General features: G+C 33.8%; 1 protein-coding gene across 1 annotated transcript in view; it reads left to right on the forward strand.

The window, feature by feature from the left end:
* LOC101896948 (intermembrane lipid transfer protein Vps13D) overlaps positions 1 to 26,469 on the forward strand; it is a 203,976-nt gene that overhangs the window by 161,638 nt on the left and 15,869 nt on the right. The window contains exon 10 of the mRNA XM_059131498.1: positions 8,090 to 8,233. Within this exon, the coding sequence (XP_058987481.1) occupies positions 8,090 to 8,233 (144 nt within the window). The remainder of the gene's footprint in view (positions 1 to 8,089; positions 8,234 to 26,469) is intronic.

Consider the following 26,469-nt stretch of genomic DNA (forward strand, 5'->3'; position numbering starts at 1 on the left):
TGTGAAAGTGGACTTGGGGATACTCCAATGGGGACTTTAGGATGGGATAGGTTAAAGGACGCGCGGTTACCATATGGCAACCGCTCCACTCGGAGACCTATAGGTCCATTGTGTTCATCCTAAAAGAATGTTAAGAAAAGAGGAAAAAGTGATTGGTAGAAGAGGTGAAGATAAAATATAAAGTTGTAGAATGTGATCTACGGCTGAGGAGTTTGCCGTGTCGTCTTTAGCCACTTAAATCTTCTGGCTAATTGAAGGATTACTATAGGGTCAGTGTTAGAAAAAGAAGACAGGTCATGTGACACTAGTTCTCCCACTAGCCTGTGTCTCACATTAATGAGTGCTGGGCAGTGGCAGAGCAAGTGTTCGACTGTCTCGATTTCTTCTTCATCTTGACAGATCCTACAGTAGTCAGTGTCGTCGCTGACCCATTTCGAGGTCATAGCCCTCACCTTACAGTGACCTGTGATGATACCCACCACAAGTTTTAAATCAGGTTTTGACAATGACATCAGCGACCTTGATCTCTTCTCTGAGAATGTGGGCCAGATTCTTTTGGGGATGGTGCATCCCATTTTGTCCATCCATTTTTGTTGGATTTTCTCAGAGTAATGTCTGTGATTAACCTGTAGGAAATGGCACAGTGGTGATTTAACCGAGTTGTATATTTCAATTGTAGTTGATTCGGATCCTAGTCTGGCCAATTCGTCTGCAATCTCGTTACCTAAGATGTTATAATGTCCAGGAACCCAACAGAGCTTGATGGACAACCCAGTGTTTTCCAAGGCTTCCCTGTAGTTCAAAACAGCCCTAGACTTGATAGTAAAGGAACTCAAGGTCTTCAGTGCCGCTTGACTATCGACATATATAGTCACCGGACCGCTGATCTCAATGCTCCTCGTGACCAGCAGGTCTATGACCACAACGATTTCTGCCTGAAATACGCTACAGTTATTTCCAAGCTTGTAGAATTCACGAACATTAAAGAAGAGAGTATCACAGAAGACACCAGCTCCCTTACCACACTTCATCTTTGAACCGTCGGTGTGAACAGCTATGCCACGGAAAGGTGGGTTGTTATGGGCCCAGGTGTCTCTATCAGATATTTGTATGTCAGGTGGGTAGGAGCTTAATCGTGGTGAAATATAGTCACTTGCATAGGCTATCTCTCCCACATTCCTTACACGCCTTAAAATCGCAGAATGTCCAAAGGGTTGACTGCGCCATTCACTTAGTTCTCTGAGTCGAAGAGCACTCTTGAATGCCTGTATATATTTAGCGGGCTTAGGCCCAGTAGAGTATCCAGTGCTGCTTGAGGCGTGCTCCTGAAGGCACCCGTTATTAGTAGGGATGCGGCTCTTTGAACTTTGTTAATGTGTCGTGAGTAGGTTGACTTCTTCAATGAATGCCACCATGCTAGAGATCCATAGGTTAGAATGGGGCGAATGGTTGACTCATACATCCATTTAATGATGTGTGGTTTGAGGCCCCAGCTTTTGCCTATGGAGTTCTTACAGGAATAGAGTGCAAGCCTCTCTTAGCTCGTTCCTCGGTGTTCCTCTTCCGACTTAATCGGCGGTCAAGGATAGTGCCAAGGTATTTGGCTTCTGGTGAGAGGTTTAAAGTGAATCCATCTAGTCTCGGTGGTGTAAATGAAGGATATTTACGTCTTTTCGTGAAAAGGACGAGCTCTGTCTTTGATGGGTTCACGCCTAGTATATATTTAGCGGGCTTAGGCCCAGTAGAGTATCCAGTGCTGCTTGAGGCGTGCTCCTGAAGGCACCCGTTATTAGTAGGGATGCGGCTCTTTGAACTTTGTTAATGTGTCGTGAGTAGGTTGACTTCTTCAAAGAATGCCACCATGCTAGAGATCCATAGGTTAGAATGGGGCGAATGGTTGACTCATACATCCATTTAATGATGTGTGGTTTGAGGCCCCAGCTTTTGCCTATGGAGTTCTTACAGGAATAGAGTGCAAATCTCTCTTAGCTCGTTCCTCGGTGTTCCTCTTCCGACTTAATCGGCGGTCAAGGATAGTGCCAAGGTATTTGGCTTCTGGTGAGAGGTTTAAAGTGAATCCATCTAGTCTCGGTGGTGTAAATGAAGGATATTTACGTCTTTTCGTGAAAAGGACGAGCTCTGTCTTTGATGGGTTCACGCCTAGTCCATTGCGACGCGCCCACCGTGATAGGGTGACTAGAGCTCCTTGCATTAGGTCCGAGATTGTTTACAGGAATTTCCCGGCAATTAATAGGACAACGTCATCAGCGTATGCGACTTCTTTCGTCCCTGTTACCTCTAGATCTATAAGTATATTGTTAATAACCAAAAGCCAGTGTAATGGTGATAGGACACCCCTTTGCGGAGTGCCCCTAGTGACCGATTTCCTGACGGATGTTTCCCGAATGCTCGAGTTGATGATTCTGCTGCTAAGCATGGTATCAACCCAGTCTATGAGGAGTTGGGGTACCTTAAGTTTTGATAGTGAATTATGAATGGATTCTATCGTGACGTCGTTGAAGGCTCCCTCAATATCGAGGAAGGCAGCCAAGTTGAATAAGGAGCCATTCATGTTCTTCTCTATATACCCTACGACATCGTGTTGGGCTGTTTCAACAGATTTAGCTTTCAGTATTGGGGATATTGACGCTGAGACACGCTGCATCATAGCGGGAATAATACCGTCTGGTCCTGGAGATTTAAAAGGCTTGAATGTGTCTATAGCCCACTTAATTTTGGGTAAGCTTACTATTCTGTCTGCCAGGTTTTGGTCTCTAGCCGTATGATCACGATGCACTTGATCGGTTTGCCGATTGGTTGCCGTGTCGATGCAGCCAGGGAAGTGTGTGTTGGCTAGCAGGTTAAGAGTTTCTAGTCCAGAGTCAGTCCATGCGCCGTCAGTCAGTTTTATACTTCCTATGGATTTAGGATCCTTCGAAAGGACTTTACGAAATCTTGAGGCATCGTTGACACTTTCTATCGACTCCGTGAAGCATACCCAAGATGTGCGCTTGGCCTTCTTGATCTCACTGTTGTACTTGTTAAAGGATGCGGATTATAGGCATCCCAGTCCGTACGTAGTTTGGTCTTGTTGACCCCATTATACAGTCGCCTTCTATCCCTCCTTAAATTGGCTAAATGTTTTAACCATTAAACTGGTTGACATTTTTTCTCTGGGTAGGTTAGCGGACAGACTTTTTCATAGCTGATTGTACTGATTGTACTCCCAAAAAATTTTGCATTTTGAGCTCTCATTGGACGGATTATTGTCACATGAAAGAAGTAGGTCCACGCTTTGAAATGAGCCCCATTAGGCTTTTTCGGTAATTTTTGTCTGTTTGTCTTGTCTGTGTTCACATCTTCCAGCTGAACGATGTTGGCCCTGGAGTTGAAAGGTAGATGTCAGTTAACATCGTATTTCGCACTTATTTCATTATTTTGTTGAAAAATTGTATATAGTGAAAATAAATATTCTTTATTTTGTTCACAAAAAAATCCACTGAATTCAATATGATAATACAAATTGAAAAAAATTGACAAAAGAAGAATTACATATTTGAAAAATTTTCAACTTGTTCGCTGATTTTTTACAGCAAATGTTTAAAGATCCTTACAAAGTTTATCAATAGAATGTATTATTATTTTAAAATCCGATTCCAATGAAATTTTTTTCGATTTTTCCCGATTTGAGAATTTTTGAAACGAGATCTCTTTTTTCGTGATTTTTTAGCGTTTTAGAAAAAGTAATCATCTTTTAGCTTTGGTGTTAAATTATTTCAATATCATCTATTTCGATTCGCCACCACATAATTCGGTACTACACTTCCATGTAACCCGACATCAATTTCAGTTCTCAAGAAATCAAGTCAATTAAATAAATTGGTATTAATATTCGAATTCAAAAATAATATATAAAAAACACTACAAATGTACATTGGAAAAAAAGTAAGTCAAAATGGAAAAAATCATGCAAAATAGAACATTACTATTGTATATTTCAAAAGTCAAAATGAGAATGTTAATGTATCATTTAAACATTTTTACGCGATTTTTTTGGATATTATCCTTTTCGGACAGGAGAAAATTCCGAATTTGTATGAATCGTTAAAATCAGTCCAGCGGTTCTTAAGTTATAAGCGTAGTAACTAACGTAACTTTTATATATATATATATATATATATATATATATATATATATATATATATATATATATATATATATATATATACACTGGTGGCCAAAACTAAAGCAACTGAAATTACAAGGACATTCATTCCCCTGTAACTTTTTCAAAAATTAAGAAAATGAGAAAGTTTTTCTTGTTTTAAATTAGGTACTTTATTCATTTTTTAAAAACCTAAAACATAAAACCAAAATTCATTTTTATATAAAAAATTATGTTTGGTAAAGTCAATTAACCCGATTTTGGCTTGGACAAAACAAAAGCAACTCTGTTGTACATTCATATAACCGCTGCAATTTCAGTGGTTTTTACTGTGATATTTATCGCTTTTTGCTTCCTTCGACAATTTCGCTTGTCATAAATCCTTTTTGAGAAGTTTTTTACAACAGTATGTGTTTTTCTTTTCGTTTTTTAAGTACTGCCAAAAAAAATTTTAAATGGCTAGAAGCAAATACTATACCTGAATAAAACAGCAAATTATCAGTGATTATCAAAACAACATATCACAGAAAATGATTTCCGAGAAATATTTCATAAATATTTATGTGATTTCATAATTATGTCTGTGCACTAAGTCGGTTTTTTGAAACTGGATCAGTAGTAACAGTCCATAACGGATGAAGGCCGTGAAGAACTTCAGCCCATACTGATACACAAATTGTGAGAGAAATAAAAAACAACTATTTAAGAGTTCAACAGGATTGGTGAGGGAGCAATCATTGGATATAAGCTCGAGATCAGTGCGTAGACGAGTAGTGGCAGCTGGTCTGCGTGCCCGTAAGACATCAAAAAACCATTTATATCTGAAAAAATCAAAAAGGCTTTCGGAAACGATAATATTAAGTGGAATCAAGCTCAATGGAAAAAACATTATTTCTGGGATGAGTCTACGTTTAATATTAAAGGCTCAGACGTGAAAAATTTTACGGTGAGAAGACCAAAAAATGAAGGACTCAAGCCGCAGTGTTGCAAAGGTACAGTGAAGCATGAGGGAGGGTCAAAAATGGCGTGGCGCTGTTTTTTCTTTCTATGGACTTGGGCCTATCCACAAAATAAAGGAAGTTGTGGATCGGTTTGTTTACAAAGATGTGTTGGACATCACGTTGTTCCCTTTCGCTGAGTAAAATATTCGGCTGATTTGGGTGTTTCAGCATGACAATGATCCCAAACTTGTATCAAAACTTGTCAAATATTGGTTGCGGGAGTCAAAAATTCATGTTTTGTTATGGCCGGCACAATCACCTGACCTAAACTCCTTAGGAAACCTTTGGAGTATCGTAGATATGAAGATCAAGAGAGATTCGGAAATAAATAAGCACAAAATTTTATAAAGAATTCGGAGTGCCTGGGAAGGCACACCCAAGGATCAAATTGAGCGTGTTATAGATTCAATGCCTCGTAGGTGTGCAGCTGCTATCAAAAATAATGGTTATGCTATCGACTACTAGCCAAAATTTAATTATTTTAAAATAAAAAATCAAAAGTTGCTTTAGTTTTGACCAAGCAAAAATTGGGTCATTTTAGTTTTCCACATATTATTTTTCGTTCAAACTTATTTTTGTATTTTTATTTTTAGTTTCTTGAAAGTGAATTAAACCCCTCATTTAAAACTGGAAAAATAATTACGATTCGTTCATTTTTGTAAAAGTTACAGGACATTTATTGTCTTTGCGATTTAAGTTGCTTTAGTTTTGGCCACCAGTGTATATATATATAGATTTAACTCTGTTTTCAATGGCAAAATTTACACAGAATTAAGTCTTCGGCTATGTGTTCTTGATTTATACTCATAGAATTGTTAGGTACAAATAAAATAATAGCTCCAAATGGTTATTAGTGGTCCGTGGTACGTGAGCATGTATGTAGATATTTGTTGTATTTCGTTGGCAAAACTCGTTGTTTTGGGTCTGTTATTAATAGTTCAATATAGCTTTAATATTTTTTCTTAAACCGATTAAGTAGATCTTTTGTGTTTCAGAAATCTTTCTTGATGTATTTTCATCACTTTTACTCCCTAAGTTGCCCTAAGTTGTTGCAGTCCCGCTTACAGCACCCTATATTCATCTATACAAAAAATAACGACTAAACTTATTGTAAAACTATAAAAGAAAGTAAATTAAAAACGTGATGACACCCGAAAATTGTAGTAGTTCTTATTTTTGCTGTAATGTAGTGTTTAATTCATATAATTTGAAAATTTTCCACATTATATATTAGCTAATAATATCAAGAATTAAAATAATTTCAAAAACCATAAATTTCAAAATCTTAAGAAACAAGTTGAAAAATATGATTTTTTAGAATGCTAACTTGCTAACCATTATGATGTGGTATGCCTATATACTAATAGATGTATGTAATGTTGTCATGTATTAGGGCCAGACCCATTTTATAATTACACCCAAACTCCATATCCCTAAAAATAACAACTACTGGAATTAAAAATTTCGCTGAGATAAAGACATATAAAAAAGATTCTGGTTAGAGTTTGTGATCGGATATAGCAGACCAAAAACAAAATTTAACAACATCTCGGTCTGGTTGCTAGCCACTGCTGCTACTGCACTGGCTGTTGGCGTTGCGTATTCTTTATGTACGTTTTGCATTCGTTCTGTTATATAGTTGTTGTACACTAATATGGCTGCTGTACTTTTGTTGTTTTTGTACTGTATATTTTTTGATTGATGTACATTTGATGGTAGTTTGTTGGCAAATATAGATTGCTGTAACACTTCGTATCAACATATCAATTAAAAAAATAAAAACATATCAATTAAAAGTTTTTATGGGAGAACTCAATCATACACGCTATGATTATAACTATAATTTAAAGTTCAAAGACCTAAATATGTCGAAGCATTTGTATCTTTTAAATTCGGACTTGTATTGCCCATTTGGTGCAAAATTAATTTGAATGGGATCAAAATATATATGGGAGCTATATCCAAATCGGAACCGATCTCGATTTCTGAGCTGTGTTTGATATATTTTCCTGAATATCGTTGTTACGGAGTGCATATTAGGGCTGTGGGTAACAAATCGGATGAAAAATATGTATGACAGCTACAGCTATATCTGAACCGATTTCGATCAAATTTGGCATACTTATTTTCAGGCCTAATTGTTTACAAAAATACATGGACAGACGGACAGACTTAGAATGTGATTTTTTTTTTGCCTGTTACAAACAAATGCGTAAAGACATAATAGCCTGACCACCTTGTGGTGTAGGGTATAAAAAAATAGTTGTAACAACAACTTTATACAACATTCATATTGAAATAAAAAATTAACAGTTAAGTTTATAGATCGTCAAACTAAAAACCAAGAAGCACTGACGTAAAAAGTTTAATTTTAAAAATAATCATAACACAAAAATTAAGGAGGAAACGCCCCACCGTTTCTAGTATATACCAGGATACAATGCAAATATATGGAATGGGTACTTTATGTTTGTTTGGAACAAAATATTGTCACATCTTGAAATATTTATCATAAACCTATATTTTAGCATTCCCCATACCGGATGGAATTACGCAGTGATTCTCCCTAAATCTACATGAAGGCTTAGGTAAACCCAGAGTATATTTGAGCACACACCTTATTTTGTTATTTTGCTTTTGATTGATTGTTATATTAGCATAATTCTACGTTTTGGTTAATAATATCCATTATTTTTTCAAGAGTATAGTAAGTTTTTCTTAAGATTCAGAACTGCTGAAATCACCTTATACATCATTTTAATGCACCCTTCTATGTTGTCTGTCGCTGGGATTAAACAAACAATCATCTGATTTGTAGTTAAACACACTGCACTTTAAACTTTAAGGATTGTTATCGTTATGATCGTACAATACTTTTCCTTTTCAATTACTAATTTAAAAACTGTACATTTCTTTCTTACAGGTAGACGGAAGTGTTACCCAAAATTTGCACGTTTCCTTGTCAAAGTACCAATACGAACAGCTGATTGAATCATTGAATTACGCTACAAATATTGTACTGGCAGAAGGGTTCTTTACGTCGAATGAAGACGAAAGATATCTCGAAGTAAGAGAAAATCTTTGTGCAAAAAAATCATCAAATATCCAAGTGATAAGCGTACAGTTTTCCGTCCCAATTCTAAAATTTGATTTACGTAATGAGCACAGAGTATCATTGATCCAACTCACATTTCAAGAGTTTAGCTTTAAAAATATAAATATTGCTGGAAAAAAGAAAGAATTTGAAATTTTGCTTCGCTCTGTTATCATGGAAGATTTGAAATGTCCTGTAGCATCTAAGTATCGAAAAATGATAAACTCCTGTAATGACATGAATGAACTGCAGTTCACTTTTCGAAAACAAAAATCAAGTTCTTGCTCTGACCTTTTAAAGAAGACAAATTTATGTGCATGTAAAGTATATGGTTCCACACCTTCAAACCTTAACAAGTTAGTGAAACCATCGATTATAAAACGAGAAGAAAAGTTTAAAACTCTTAAAGTATTAGATGATATCAATTTAAATAATCAAAAGATATCTGCTGACAATCTAGTTATATACAGATCAACAGCGAGCTACTCGCCCCGCAAGGAAGACATTGCTGCCATCAGGAGTTCAATTGATTTTAATTGTTTAAATTTGATTATATCAATTGACAAATGGTTCATGGTATTTGATTTCTTTGGATTAATAACCAGTCATCGGGAACAAGAAGAACCCTCAAATAAATCTAATGAGAATGGTAAGTTCATTATCGCTCCAGAGGCATCTAAAGTATTTAATAATATGTAAGATAAATACCTTGACTACTTCTTAAAAACGGATACAGAGACCGCGACAACTCGCAAACATGCAATTTTTATCGCAGTTCGTTTACCGCTTGTTTTGCTGTTAGGTTGTTTCTATCGGGTTGATATGTCGGTTATCTGTATGGAACAAATATAACTCATTTATTTCCCGTTTGACTCAACTTTTATTTGCGTAGAGTTTTATTTTTTATAACTATTAAGAATCCTTTCGAAAAAAACATTTACCAACAACATTTATTGTAACTAGGTAATTTTCTAATTCATTTTCGGAAATAAACCGAGCAAAACATATTCGGCCCAATTGCGGTTGTAGTTTCTCGTCGTCGTCGACGTTATGTGCAAGTCGCCATCGCCGTCATTTCAAAAATGGTATTACGGTAAGGCATAGAAGCGACATCGGAAGTTTAAAAAAAGTTGGCAGACCTTCCTTCTTGTTGACAAAAAAGAAAAAATGTTGTTTGCAGCAGCGGGTCCTAAGGCAGCAAACAAACATATTTGTATTGTCTGTAATTAAGGCTTAACTCTAGTTTAGTAAAAACTCTTTAATTTTTTTGAAATATTTCCAGTGGTAGGTATTTTTACCCTGATTCCGGGAAACTATGTTTTTCGGAGGACGGACCCGGGATCCTAGATTTTGACCCGAAATTCCGGGTTCAAGTCCCGGATCCACTTACCCAATATATACAATATAGTTCTGGAAGTTATAGTCAAATTATCGATTTTTTAGACCCGGGTTTTTTATAAAACCACCAAAAAGTCGAAAAAGACCCCAAAAAATGTATGCCAAATTATAGGTGACACTCTTACCTTTCCAAAATGCGACAATATTGCTAATACCTATTCTGGGTATGTTTTCTAAATTTAACAGTTATTGTAAGTAGCCGGCCTTCGGCCCCATCATGTGACCACTTGTTGGATAGCAAACAATACATATATTGCCTATATCTGGTAAGAGCATCTGGTTCTTGAACTCGGACTTTCAAGTTTCACGGAATCGCAAGTAGTGTAATTCTCAATATGAAGACCGCAAATGGATCAAGAAGTCTGACTTCAAATCATAGCATTGACCAAGATGATTTAGAAAATGTTTGAGTTTTAAGTCCTAAATATCATAATGATGTTGATATTGTTGATATTTTTAACATTTTAGAATTGAGTGCCATTTACATTTTCACTCATACCCCTGAAACGACATAGATCCAAATTTTTCCGATGATAAGCGGTGAGAATATTTCTTTGTCTATATTTTCATTTACCTATATCATAATATAGTGTTACTAATGCAAACCTTAATCATTTATATTCAAAGCTATTAAAAGCGTCGGTCATATACATAATCCACTCCACGCTTTTATAGCTGGTTTATATTGGGGTCTATAATATTTATTCTTCTTATGTTCCACCTTAGCGAAGAAAATTAAAAGCTCCCATTGTCAATTTTTACCAACAACAATAGCACTATACTATTCTTGTTCAAATCTAATAGAAACATATGAGGTGTTATGTGGTAAGGATATTCTTTATTCCCTAAGACTATAAATAAACCTAAATGTTGAACATTAAATTTTGAATTAAAAAGGTAAGAATTACACTACTATTTTGAATTTTTAATTGAATCGTTTACTCGTTATCAATGTTGTTATGGTACTAATATAAATACACAATCCCTAAAGTTAGTATGAGCTATATTCAATAACGATTAAAAGACATACAGTGGAACGAAGGAATGGAATTATTTAATTTGTATCACCCATATCTATATAGAATAAATTATTCCAATTTTCAATGGGTCAATAAAAGTTAAACTCAAAACAGAAAATTGTTAAATATTCATCAACAAATGCCCTTGTCCTTAATATGGAAAAAACCGAAATAAAAACATTTTCAGCATTAGTCCATATTTCAAAATATTTTCAAAATGAAAAATGTTTATGTTTGTTTTAATGTCTCAATAATGCAAAAACCGCTGAACGAATTTTTGCAAATGTTTTTTGTAATTAATAATGTGATTCTATAACTAGTTTACTACAGAGCTAACGCAAGTAATCGATAACGAAAATTTGTAACACAAATCCACCAGATTATGAAAGCAGAGCTAAAAATATAATGTAATGGCGTTTTGAAAGTTAACGTCGCAACGTAACCTGAACAGGGCGGTCAAGTTCTGAGTGAAAATCTCCCTTTATACATAACTAGATGAACCCTGTGCGCTTCGCTACCACTTTTGATTTTATATGCATTCAAAATTTTTTACACGAATATTTGCTGGTTAGAAAAATAAATAAAACAAATACAAACATTTTAAAAACGTGATTATTTTAGTACTTTAATGGGTAAGCAAACAAAAGCTCGCAGGGCAGCTGACCATGAGAAGAGCAGGAACATGCAAAATTTAGTCGCATACACGAAGGGTTTGTCCTTCGGATTTATTAACATGCCAGGAACAGCTGACCATGAGAAAAGCAGGTACCCAAATTTAGTCCGCGGGTTTGTCCTTTAGATTTATTAGTTTCACAGCAAATGCCAAGTGTGTAAGAAACTGCAATCTTTTGAAGTTAAGTGGCACTTCTGTTGCAATTAGAGAATTCGAGGTAGCAACATACTTCCCCGTAATAATCGTATCCTCAATAAAATTGTTGCGTAGTTTTTTACAGTTAGCCCAATACCATTGCAAAGGCGTTGTGGGTCAATGCAAAGGCCGAGAATATACATATATGGGAGTCATATCCAAATCTTAACCGATTTTTAATTAATTTGTCAAATTTATTTTGTAACCAAATTCCGCCACAATTTCTGAATTTCATTTGAATCGGACATACATATCGTGTTTCATGCATAGAATACATGATATCGCCCGAAATATGTATGAGGGAGCTATACCCAAACCTCAACCGATCTCTATATAATGTGACAAATTTTTTGGTACCAAATTTCGTCTCTCTGTCTGAATTTCATTGGAATCGGCTATACATGTCGCGTTGGGTGCAACGGATCGGCCGAAAATATATATGGGAGCTATATCCAAATCTGAACCAATTTCAATATTTGGTACATCAAATACATGAAATCAACCGAAAATGTATATGGGAGCTAAATACCAATCTGAACCGATTTCAATATAATTTGGGAAACTAATTTTTTAGACAAATTCCATTACACATTCCAAATTTCATTGAAACGTGGCGTAAACAGCGTGTTTAGTGCATCAAATACATGAAATCGGACAAAAATATACATGGGAGCTATATCCAAATCTGAACCGATTTCAATGTAATTTGACATGTACTTTTTCCGAATTCGCTGCAAATGTTCTTATAATTTCGCAACCAAAATTCGAAGTGGATTTGAGTATGTTCAGTATGTAGATCAAATCACCAAAAGAGTTTAAGGTTTGTACATGAGTAACTAACTGACCCGGACCGCGTTGCTGGTCCGTAATTCAACATTATTTTTATTTAAATTTTGATTTCATCTTACGATTTTTCAGTTCAAAAAACCTATACTTTGTTCAGAAGTGTTGGCTTGCAACTGAAGTCAATTTAACCATTGATGAAATCTTTTTCAATTTATTTTTCTCAAAGTCACAATATTTAAAGTACTTGTCGTATTCTAATGTGATTGGTATTGAAATTGCTATTTGCTGTAATTTAGTATTAATTGTTGCAAATGAGTTGAATAGTTCTCGGAAATTAGTTAATATAGGTTTTGGTTTTATAAGGGTTTTATATTTCAACAACATTCATTTTTCAGTAAACATCTTGCAAAAAAAGTAAAAGTCAAAATAAAATCAGGATGTCTTCACTAAATAAATTATTTTTAACACCCGCCGACTTTTTGTTTTTTTTTTCTACCGAGGAGCTGATATATATGATATGTTGATGAATCAGTGGGAAGAAAACTTTCTGCTAACAATTATTCAATGTATATCAACTATATGCTTTAGCCTCCATACCACTTAATTTGAAGTTTTTGAATATATATACCCTTTATTATACCCTCAACCATACTATGGAGGGTATATTAACTTTGTCATTCCGTTTGTAACTCCTCGAAATACTCCATTCAGACCCAACAAAGTATATAAATTCTTCATCAGCGTAAAATTCTTAGTCGATATAGCGATGTCCGCCTGTCTGTTGTAATCACGTTATCTTTCAAACGAATTGAGATAGATGGCTAAAATTTTGAACACATGTTTGTTTTTTCAGTAGGCAAGTTAAGTTCGTAAATGGGCCATGTAGGTCCACGTTTTCATATAGCCCCCATATAACGGTACCTCTCGATATCGGTATTTTGATGATTTTAGCGACATTATTCACCGGAATTGTTTCAAATTTGGTATTTGAATTTCGAAATGGATATTACAGCCTAAGACAGAAAATTGTCTGTGCAGGTCCGCGTCTTCGTATAGCCCCCACATAACGATACCTCCCAATATTCGGTATTTTGATGATTTTAGTGACATTATTCACCGGAATTGTTTCAAATTTGGTATTTGAAGTTTGAAATGGATACTACAGCCTAAGACAGAAAATTGTCTGTACAGGTCCACGTCTTCGTAAAGCCCCCACATAACGGTATCTCCTAATATTCGGTATTTATATGATTTTAGCGACATAATTCACCGGAATTGTTTCACATTTGGCATTTGAAGTTTGAAATGAATACTACAGCCTAATACAGAAAATTTTCTTAACAGGTCCATAGTTACTTTTGAGGATCGTCATAGAATCACTTTCTGAGTTGATTTATGCATGTCAGTCCGTCCCTCCATGTATTCTTGTGAACAAAATGCAGGCCGCATTTATATCAGATTAAGATGAAAATTTCCAAACAATATTTGTTTGGCCCAAGGACGAACCCTTTTGAAATTGGTGATAATCGGATCAGATTTAGATATAGCTCGCATATATCTTCAACCGATTTCGGGTTTATTGTGCAACAAATGGCCAATATAAGTCAAAATTACCTGAATTTTGGTGAATCCCACCGAATTCAGTCTAGAAGCAAGTACATCAAATTTGAAGAAAATCGGTTCAGATATAGCTATAGCTCCCATATATATGTTTCATCCTATTTGGGGTTTTAAGTCCCTCACATGCATCTGCATTTCACAAGAATGATACTTGGTATCGGACATCAGGTACTGCTCGAAAATACCTCTGTCAAATTGTATCGAAATCGGTTCAGATAAGGATATAGCTCCCATATATATCTTTATCCGATATCAAGTTTATTGTGCACCAAATGACTAATATAAACTCAAGTGGACCGAATTTTGGTAATTACTACTGAATTCATCCTAGAAACCAGTACTTCAGATATCAGATACAGCTCTGAAATAAGTGTATCAAATTTTGTTAAGTTCTGTTCAGATTTGGATAAAGCTCCCATATGTATCTTCAACCGATTCGGGTTAATTGTGCACCAAATGGCCAATATCAGTCCAAAAGTCCTGAATTTTGGTATATCCGTATATCCGACCGAATTTAGTCTAGAAGGAAGTACATCGAATTCGTAGAAAATCGGTGCAGATATAGCTGTAGCTCCCATATATAGGTTTCATCCGATTTGGTGTTTAAGCCCTCACATTCGTAATATATATATATATATATATATATATATATATATATATATATATATATATATATATATATATATATATATATATATATATATATATATATATATATATATATATATATATTTATATATATATATAAATATAAATATATGTATAATAGCCCTGAAAGTTGTTCTAGAAAACATTTGGCAAAGGCATTTCTTAGCCCTATATGATATCTGCTACCAAATTTCGTTGTTGTCGAATGCATATTACGAATGTGAGGGCTTATCCAAATCCGAACAGAACTTAACAAAATTTGATACACTTATTTCAGAGCTGTATCTGATATCTGAAGTACTGGTTTCTAGGATGAATTCAGTAGTAATTACCAAAATTCGGTCCACTTGGGTTTATATTAGTCATTTGGTGCACAATAAAGTTGATATCGGATAAAGATATATATGGGAGCTATATCCTTATCTGAACCGATTTCGATACAATTTGACAGAGGTATTTTCGAGCAGTACCTGATGTCCGATACCAAGTATCATTCTTGTGAAATTCAGATGCATGTGAGGGACTTAAAACCCCAAATAGGATGAAACATATATATGGGAGCTATAGCTATATCTGAACCGATTTTCTTCAAATTTGATGTACTTGCTTCTAGACTGAATTCGGTGGGATTCACCAAAATTCAGGTAATTTTGACTTATATTGGCCATTTATTGCACAATAAACCCGAAATCGGTTGAAGATATATGCGAGCTATATCTAAATCTGATCCGATTATCACCAATTTCATAAGGGTTCGTCCTTGGGCCAAACAAATATTGTTTGGAAATTTTCATCTTAATCTGATATAAATGCGACCTGCATTTTGTTCACAAGAATACATGGAGGGACGGACTGACATGCATAAATCAACTCAGAAAGTGATTCTATGACGATCCTCAAAAGTAACTATGGACCTGTACAGAAAATTTTCTGTATTAGGCTGTAGTATCCATTTCAAACTTCAAACACCATATGTGAAACAATTCCGGTGAATTATGTCGCTAAAATCATATAAATACCGAATATTAGGAGATACCGTTATGTGGGGGCTTTACGAAGACGTGGACCTGTACAGACAATTTTCTGTCTTAGGCTGTAGTATCCATTTCAAACTTCAAATACCAAATTTGAAACAATTCCGGTGAATAATGTCACTAAAATCAACAAAATACCGAATATTGGGAGGTATCGCTATGTGGGGGCTATACGAAGACGTGGACCTGCACAGACAATTTTCTGTCTTAGGCTGTAATATCCATTTCGAACTTCAAATACCAAATTTGAAACAATTCCGGCGAATAATGTCGCTAAAATCATCAAAATACCGATATCGAGAGGTACCGTTATATGGGGGCTATATGAAAACGTGGACCTACATGGCCCATTTACGAACTTAACTTGCCTACTGTGCAAAATTTTAGCCATCTATCTCAATTCGTTTAAAAGATAACGTGATTACAACAGACAGGCGGACATCGCTATATCGACTAAGAATTTTACGCTGATGAAGAATTTATATACTTTGTTGGGTCTGAATGGAGTATTCCGAGGAGTTACAAACGGAATGACAAAGTTAATATACCCTCCATAGTATGGTTGAGGATATAATAAAGGGTATATATATTCAAAAACTTCAAATCTTCTATATATATAAAAATCAAATGTTGTTTGTTGGTAACGGAATCAGTTGGAAACGGCTGGACCGATTTGCATAATTTTTTGTACAAACGTTCGTCATACCCCGAGTTAGGTTTTAAAGAAAAAAATATTGACCACGCCTCCTTTTACGCCCACTATTACGATTTATCTAAAATCTTTATATTTGCCAAAATAGTGAAGATATCGGTTTGAGAATTATTACACGAGATGCTGTTGGCTTTCCATCCTACCCTAAGTAGTTATTTAGGGGCTGGGAAACGCGCCTACTTTTAAATCTATCTCTCTATATGTAGAAGAAAGTTGTGTTAGTTACTACTCTTATAACATAAAGACCGCCGGTCTAATTTTAACGATTTAGACAAATTCGGATTTGCCTCTTGGCCGTAAGGAATAAAATTCAAAAAAATCGCGTAAAAATGTGAAATTTGAACATTTTCATTTTGACTTTTAAAATGTACAATAGTAATGTTTTATATTGCATATTTTTTCCATTTTGACTTACTATTTTCGAATGTACATTTGTAGTGTTTTTTTTTTTTTTTTTTTGAATTCTAATATTATGTGTAGGTTTTTTGGGTAGTATAAAGCCACAACGGATAAAACTGTTATTTATAGATTTAATGTATTTATTAGTAATACCCAATAAATACATAACATCTATAAATAACAATTTTATCCGTTGTCGCTTTATATGAAAATTCTAAAATCGGGAAAAATCGACAATTTTTCAATGGAATCGAATTTCAAAATAATAGTACATTCTACCGACAAAAAAATGACCAAAGAAGCGTTATGGGGTTAATTTCAAAAAGTGAATCTGCTTCTTTCATATGACAATAAATTGTCAAATGAGAACACAAAATACATTGGGACTGCAATCAGTCAAATACCGACTATAAAGAACGCAAAATAGAAATTCTACCTAAACATTCAAGATACCTTTAACGCTTTGGCAGGTCATGATATGGATCATAACCCCTGATAACGGAACAACCCGATTTCAAGTATATTCTACAATTTAACCATATTTTTCGTACTAATTTTAGCTTATGTTGATAATTTAAGAAGAAACCATCTTTGCAAAAAGTTATCACGTTTTGGTATCACCAAAGGGGGAAGAAAACCTCTTCTTATAAATTTTTATTTTTCGGAAAAGTGCGCATCTTAGTCTTGAGGCTACCTGGGGTAGAAGATCATCTTACAAATAATTATCCTCATAGGAATTTATTTAAGTATAGTCCCCACATTAGTATACCCCCAAGTCCACTTTTCCAACCAATGTGTGGTCAGAAAAGAAAATTTGGTATTCTATTTATTTTGTAACCCCCAAGAGAATATTGGTTGGGAACGTAGATTTGGTTGTACGTCTTTATGAAATAAACTCCGAAATGTCAATCTGGGACTCATTCAGTCGGAAATTGTGGCAGAAACATGAAAAAATACGAAATTATAAAGTAACTTTATTGGATCTCCACCGCACAATTTAAATGACAAACAATTAATGTCCCTCTTCGGCAATCGGAGCAAAAGAGTAATTTCTTTGGCTATTCTGACAAGTATGAGGTGGACAAAACTGAATACCACGCAGTACGGGATTTTAAACGTTGGAAATACAAATTTCAAATTATAGCTCATTTGAATGTTTTTTACAACATCAAAAATTGAGCTGAATTTTCACATGGGGCTATTATAGATGTTCTTTATCATATAGGTATTTAACACTCAAATTAAAGCCTATAGCTGAATAATAAGATCAGGCTCTTCAAAATATCTAAAACCGACGGAAATTATAATTTTTGCCATGAATACTAATTTATATTTAGTCATGGAGTCATTACTCATAATCAAGTCATTACTTATAATCAAAATTGGAGTAATTATAATGGCGTCATTACTTATAATCAAAATTGTGCCGCCTACATAAGTCAGATCTGTGATTTATTATGCTTTAAAGATTGAAACTACGGGCCGGCAACGCGGACCGGGCCAGCTAGTCTATATATATAATAATCAATTGTTGTTCGTTGGTAATGGAATCAGTTGAGAACGGCTGAACCGATTTGCATAATTTTTTGTTCAAACGTTCATTATACCCCGAGTTAGGTTTTTAAAGAAAAAAATATTGACCAAGTCTAGTTTTACGCCCACTATTTCGATTTATCTAAAATCATAATATTTGCCAAATAATGAATATATCGGTCTTAAAATTATCACACGACATACTGTAGGCTGCCCGTTCAATCATAAGTATTTATTTGGGGGCTGAGGAAATGACCACGCCTACTATTTAATCTATATATAAACCAATTGTTGTTCGTTGGTAATTGAATAAGTTGAGACCGGCTTTAACTATTTGGATATTTTTTTTTTTAATGCGATTTAGGGTTTTATGCAAAGAAAAAGTGACCACGACCAATTTTGCGCCCATTTTTTCGATTTATCTAAAATCCCAATATTTGCCAAAATCATGAAGATATCTGTTCCACAGTTAGTATACGACGTAATCTTGACTCTCCCCTCACCCTAGGTATTTGTTTGGGGTCAGAGGAACTGGCCACACCTACTTCTTTAAATTTATATGTAAAGAATTTGAAAAAGTATGGTAACACATCAGTTGAGAACTGGGCCGATTTGACTCAAATTTTCTTTTGGTTATTTGTAATTACAGTGGAAACGTTGTTATGAAAGAAAATTTTGAGAAAATTCGGAACTGAAAAAAAATGACTTTTCTATTATGATATGGAATTTTGTGTAGAATTGTTTCAGAATTCCTTTTGGAATTGAAAATTCTTATTAAAAAAAAAACCGAGAAAATCGAGAAAGTTTACGTATTTTCTGTTATTTGCTGTTATATAGTTGCTATACCAAAATTTTCAATTTTGATTAGATATGGAAATACTCCATCCAATGAGAACTCAAAATGCTAAAAAAATTGGGACTTCAATCAGTGAAATACCGAATATGAAGAGGCACTGTAATATGCGGACAATACAAATCATGAGGAATCATTTGTACAAAATATGTATCAGGTTGGTCTAAATTGTGATATAGCCTCTTTAAAATTCCTCAAATGTTGGTAAAAGATTTTAGAAAGAAAAACAAATTCTTTCAAATAATTATAAGTATAGGACCATGCTTCATTATAACTCTTATGTGAAGGTATCCGGTGATTTTAGCTATTACAAGCGTCTTGGTCACATTTTTCAATTGGTTTTGCCCTTATTTGGCATCTAGCCTCTGGTAAAAGACCTCTTCGCGGAAATTTTTCAATGTCAATGTTTCGGAGTAGGGCTCATATAAAAGTACCTCCTGATTTTACCTATTTCGAGGGTTTTGATTATATTTTCGATTTGATTTGACTTTTAAAGTGTGTTTAGGCTACTTTGGGTGTAGAGAACCATCTTACATGGGCCTATTATAAACATTTAATGTATACTTTTTAATATATATGCTATATTATTTAATTTTTTAACTCTAAAATTAAAACCTCTTACTGAAAAATAGTATCAGTTTTTTTTTAAAACACGTATTTATTTCTATTTAATCGAGTCATCATTTATACTAAAAATTGTATCACTTATGTGAGCCAGATTTGTGAATTATTATGCTTTAACAAGTAAAAAACATTTCGGCCGTGCCAAACTTTTAATACCCTCCACCTTAGGGTAAAGGAAACATTAGAAGAAATGTGGCAAAAACCATTAAAATGCCGAATATCGGGAGGTACCGTAATATGGGGGCTATACCAAATCGTGGACCTATAATTACAATGACTCGCCACATGAACTGGGACCCATTATGATCTACAACTACCAATTTTCAGAGAAATTCTTGAAAAAAATGTGTCAAAAACCATCAAAATACCGAATATTGGGAGGTACCGTTATATGGGGACTATATCAAAACGTGGACCTATAATTACAATGACTAGTCACAGGATCTAGAACCCATTATGACCCACAAATACCAATTTTTAGACAAATCAGTGAAAAAATGTGGCAAAAACCATCAAAATGCCGAATATTGGGAGGTACCGTTATATGGGGGCTATACCAAATCATGGATATCATACATGCAATGTTTCGCCACCGGAGCTGGAACCCATTATGGCCAAAAAATACAAATTTTTAGACAAATCCGTGAAAAAATGTGGGAAAAACAATTAAAATACCGAATATCGGGAGTTACCTTTATATGGGGCCTCAACCTATACATGCAATGTTTTGCCACACGCACAGGGACCCGTTATGACCTACAAATACACATTTTTAGACAAATCCGTGAAAAAATGTGGCATAAATCATCAAAATACAAATTGCTCTGCTAAATTTTGGCGCTCTACGTCAAATAATGTGGGCTGTATCGTGATTTCAACAGACAGACGGACATCGTTAAATCGACTTAGAATTGTATGCTTATTATGAATATATATACTTTATAGGGTCGACGACGAATATTTAAGGATGTTACAAACGGAGGGTATAAAAACTATGCATTAAAGACTAAAACTTCGGGCCGGCAACGCGGACTGGGCCAGCTAGTTATATATATATCAATTATTGTTTGTTGGTAATGGAATCAGTTGAGAACGGCTGGACTGATTTGCATAATTCTTTTGTACAAACGTTCGTCATACCCTGAGTTAGGTTTTTAAAGAAAAAAATATTGACCACGCCTACTTTTAAGCCCTCTATTTAGATTTATCTAAAATCCTTATATTTGCCAAAATAATTAAGATTTCGGTTTGAAAATTATTACACAAGATACTGTTGACTTTCCATCCACACCTAAGTATATATTTTGGGGCTGAAGAACTAACCACGCCGACTTTTTAATCTTAACTACGCTTATAATTCAAGAACCGCTGATCTGATATTAACGATTTAGACAAAATCGGAATTGTCTCTTGGCGGCAAAGGATAAAATCAAAAAAATTGGGTAAAAATGTGAAATTTGAGCATTTTACATTTTGACTTTTGAAATGTACAATAGTAGTGTTTTATTTTGCATAATTTTTTTCCATTTTGACTTAAAATTTTCGAATGTATATTTGTAGTGTTTTTTTTTAATTCTAATATTATGTGTAGTCTTTTCGGAGAGTATAAAGCGGCAACGGACAAAACTGTTATTTATAGATATAAGCTATGAACAAAAATATTTTAATTACTTTTTTAAAATCGCTAAAAAAAATCGCGAAAAATGCCATCTCATTGCAAAAATTCTAAAATCGGGAAAGAAAAATGAAAAATTGTTTAATGGAATCGAATTTCAAAATAATAGTACATTCTATTGACAAAATTCGTAACGACCTTAAAACATTTGATGTAAAATATCAGCGAACCAGTTGAAGATTTTTTTATTTTTTTCAATTTGCTTTTCAGTTTTTGTCAATTTGTATAATGTACGATTTTTTCAATCGATCGTTTTTTTTTTTTTTTTTTTTTGTGAAAAAATAAAGAATTATTTTCACCATATATAAGAAAATCATGTCGGAACTCAAAATGCTAAAGTCATTGGGACTGCAATCAGTGAAATACCGAATATAAAGCGAATTGGACTTTTAGTAAGAAAAGAATTTCTTCCTAAACTTTCAAGATACCTTAGATTGCTTTTGCAGGTCATGATTTGGGTCATAGCCCCCAGATAAGAGTACATCCCGATTTCAAGTATAGTTTACTTTTTAACCATATTTTTTTCATACTATTTTCGGCAAATGTTGGTAATTTGAGAAGAAACCATCATCATCAAAAAAATTAATTTACATCTTTCGGTAATGGGTGTAAAAAAGTAATTATCTTTGACTATTCTGAAATCATTCTGCCCTCAATTATGAGGTGGACAAAAATAAATACCACGCAGCACGGTATTCTAAACGTTGGAAATACAAATTCTAAATTACAGCTCATTTTAATGGAAAAAATTGCAAAGCTCTTTAAAACACCGAAAATCGAACCGACGGTAGGTGAACATCTATAATAATTTTTGCCATGAATATTTGTTTCTATTTAGAAATTACTATGCAGTCATTACTTTTTATTAGATGAATCAGATCTGTGATCTATTATGCTTTAAAAAATAATTTTTAAAGACTAAAAGTACGGGCCGGCTAGTGTATATATATATATATATATATATATATAAAATGCTAAAAAAATTGGGACTTCAATCAGTGAAATACCGAATATGAAGAGGCACTGTAATATGCGGACAATACAAATCATGAGGAATCATTTGTACAAAATATGTATCAGGTTGGTCTAAATTGTGATATAGCCTCTTTAAAATTCCTCAAATGTTGGTAAAAGATTTTAGAAAGAAAAACAAATTCTTTCAAATAATTATAAGTATAGGACCATGCTTCATTATAACTCTTATGTGAAGGTATCCGGTGATTTTAGCTATTACAAGCGTCTTGGTCACATTTTTCAATTGGTTTTGCCCTTATTTGGCATCTAGCCTCTGGTAAAAGACCTCTTCGCGGAAATTTTTCAATGTCAATGTTTCGGAGTAGGGCTCATATAAAAGTACCTCCTGATTTTACCTATTTCGAGGGTTTTGATTATATTTTCGATTTGATTTGACTTTTAAAGTGTGTTTAGGCTACTTTGGGTGTAGAGAACCATCTTACATGGGCCTATTATAAACATTTAATGTATACTTTTTAATATATATGCTATATTATTTAATTTTTTAACTCTAAAATTAAAACCTCTTACTGAAAAATAGTATCAGTTTTTTTTAAAACACGTATTTATTTCTATTTAATCGAGTCATCATTTATACTAAAAATTGTATCACTTATGTGAGCCAGATTTGTGAATTATTATGCTTTAACAAGTAAAAAACATTTCGGCCGTGCCAAACTTTTAATACCCTCCACCTTAGGGTAAAGGAAACATTAGAAGAAATGTGGCAAAAACCATTAAAATGCCGAATATCGGGAGGTACCGTAATATGGGGGCTATACCAAATCGTGGACCTATAATTACAATGACTCGCCACATGAACTGGGACCCATTATGATCTACAACTACCAATTTTCAGAGAAATTCTTGAAAAAAATGTGTCAAAAACCATCAAAATACCGAATATTGGGAGGTACCGTTATATGGGGACTATATCAAAACGTGGACCTATAATTACAATGACTAGTCACAGGATCTAGAACCCATTATGACCCACAAATACCAATTTTTAGACAAATCAGTGAAAAAATGTGGCAAAAACCATCAAAATGCCGAATATTGGGAGGTACCGTTATATGGGGGCTATACCAAATCATGGATATCATACATGCAATGTTTCGCCACCGGAGCTGGAACCCATTATGGCCAAAAAATACAAATTTTTAGACAAATCCGTGAAAAAATGTGGGAAAAACAATTAAAATACCGAATATCGGGAGTTACCTTTATATGGGGCCTCTACCTATACATGCAATGTTTTGCCACACGCACAGGGACCCGTTATGACCTACAAATACACATTTTTAGACAAATCCGTGAAAAAATGTGGCATAAATCATCAAAATACAAATTGCTCTGCTAAATTTTGGCGCTCTACGTCAAATAATGTGGGCTGTATCGTGATTTCAACAGACAGACGGACATCGTTAAATCGACTTAGAATTGTATGCTTATTATGAATATATATACTTTATAGGGTCGACGACGAATATTTAAGGATGTTACAAACGGAGGGTATAAAAACTATGCATTAAAGACTAAAACTTCGGGCCGGCAACGCGGACTGGGCCAGCTAGTTATATATATATCAATTATTGTTTGTTGGTAATGGAATCAGTTGAGAACGGCTGGACTGATTTGCATAATTCTTTTGTACAAACGTTCGTCATACCCTGAGTTAGGTTTTTAAAGAAAAAAATATTGACCACGCCTACTTTTAAGCCCTCTATTTAGATTTATCTAAAATCCTTATATTTGCCAAAATAATTAAGATTTCGGTTTGAAAATTATTACACAAGATACTGTTGACTTTCCATCCACACCTAAGTATATATTTTGGGGCTGAAGAACTAACCACGCCGACTTTTTAATCTTAACTACGCTTATAATTCAAGAACCGCTGATCTGATATTAACGATTTAGACAAAATCGGAATTGTCTCTTGGCGGCAAAGGATAAAATCAAAAAAATTGGGTAAAAATGTGAAATTTGAGCATTTTACATTTTGACTTTTGAAATGTACAATAGTAGTGTTTTATTTTGCATAATTTTTTTCCATTTTGACTTAAAATTTTCGAATGTATATTTGTAGTGTTTTTTTTTTTTAATTCTAATATTATGTGTAGTCTTTTCGGAGAGTATAAAGCGGCAACGGACAAAACTGTTATTTATAGATATAAGCTATGAACAAAAATATTTTAATTACTTTTTTAAATCGCTAAAAAAAATCACGAAAAATGCCATCTCATTGCAAAAATTCTAAAATCGGGAAAGAAAAATGAAAAATTGTTTAATGGAATCGAATTTCAAAATAATAGTACATTCTATTGACAAAATTCGTAACGACCTTAAAACATTTGATGTAAAATATCAGCGAACCAGTTGAAGATTTTTTTATTTTTTTCAATTTGCTTTTCTGTTTTTGTCAATTTGTATAATGTACGATTTTTTCAATCGATCGTTTTTTTTTTTTTTTTTTTTTTTTTTGTGAAAAAATAAAGAATTATTTTCACCATATATAAGAAAATCATGTCGGAACTCAAAATGCTAAAGTCATTGGGACTGCAATCAGTGAAATACCGAATATAAAGCGAATTGGACTTTTAGTAAGAAAAGAATTTCTTCCTAAACTTTCAAGATACCTTAGATTGCTTTTGCAGGTCATGATTTGGGTCATAGCCCCCAGATAAGAGTACATCCCGATTTCAAGTATAGTTTACTTTTTAACCATATTTTTTTCATACTATTTTCGGCAAATGTTGGTAATTTGAGAAGAAACCATCATCATCAAAAAAATTAATTTACATCTTTCGGTAATGGGTGTAAAAAAGTAATTATCTTTGACTATTCTGAAATCATTCTGCCCTCAATTATGAGGTGGACAAAAATAAATACCACGCAGCACGGTATTCTAAACGTTGGAAATACAAATTCTAAATTACAGCTCATTTTAATGGAAAAAATTGCAAAGCTCTTTAAAACACCGAAAATCGAACCGACGGTAGGTGAACATCTATAATAATTTTTGCCATGAATATTTGTTTCTATTTAGAAATTACTATGCAGTCATTACTTTTTATTAGATGAATCAGATCTGTGATCTATTATGCTTTAAAAAATAATTTTTAAAGACTAAAAGTACGGGCCGGCTAGTGTGTATATATATATATATATATATATATATATATATATATATATGCTAAAAAAATTGGGACTTCAATCAGTGAAATACCGAATATGAAGAGGCACTGTAATATGCGGACAATACAAATCATGAGGAATCATTTGTACAAAATATGTATCAGGTTGGTCTAAATTGTGATATAGCCTCTTTAAAATTCCTCAAATGTTGGTAAAAGATTTTAGAAAGAAAAACAAATTCTTTCAAATAATTATAAGTATAGGACCATGCTTCATTATAACTCTTATGTGAAGGTATCCGGTGATTTTAGCTATTACAAGCGTCTTGGTCACATTTTTCAATTGGTTTTGCCCTTATTTGGCATCTAGCCTCTGGTAAAAGACCTCTTCGCGGAAATTTTTCAATGTCAATGTTTCGGAGTAGGGCTCATATAAAAGTACCTCCTGATTTTACCTATTTCGAGGGTTTTGATTATATTTTCGATTTGATTTGACTTTTAAAGTGTGTTTAGGCTACTTTGGGTGTAGAGAACCATCTTACATGGGCCTATTATAAACATTTAATGTATACTTTTTAATATATATGCTATATTATTTAATTTTTTAACTCTAAAATTAAAACCTCTTACTGAAAAATAGTATCAGTTTTTTTTAAAACACGTATTTATTTCTATTTAATCGAGTCATCATTTATACTAAAAATTGTATCACTTATGTGAGCCAGATTTGTGAATTATTATGCTTTAACAAGTAAAAAACATTTCGGCCGTGCCAAACTTTTAATACCCTCCACCTTAGGGTAAAGGAAACATTAGAAGAAATGTGGCAAAAACCATTAAAATGCCGAATATCGGGAGGTACCGTAATATGGGGGCTATACCAAAT

This window comes from Musca domestica, unplaced genomic scaffold (genome assembly GCF_030504385.1).
Source record: "Musca domestica strain aabys unplaced genomic scaffold, Musca_domestica.polishedcontigs.V.1.1 9, whole genome shotgun sequence".
Taxonomy (NCBI): Eukaryota; Metazoa; Arthropoda; class Insecta; order Diptera; family Muscidae; genus Musca; species Musca domestica.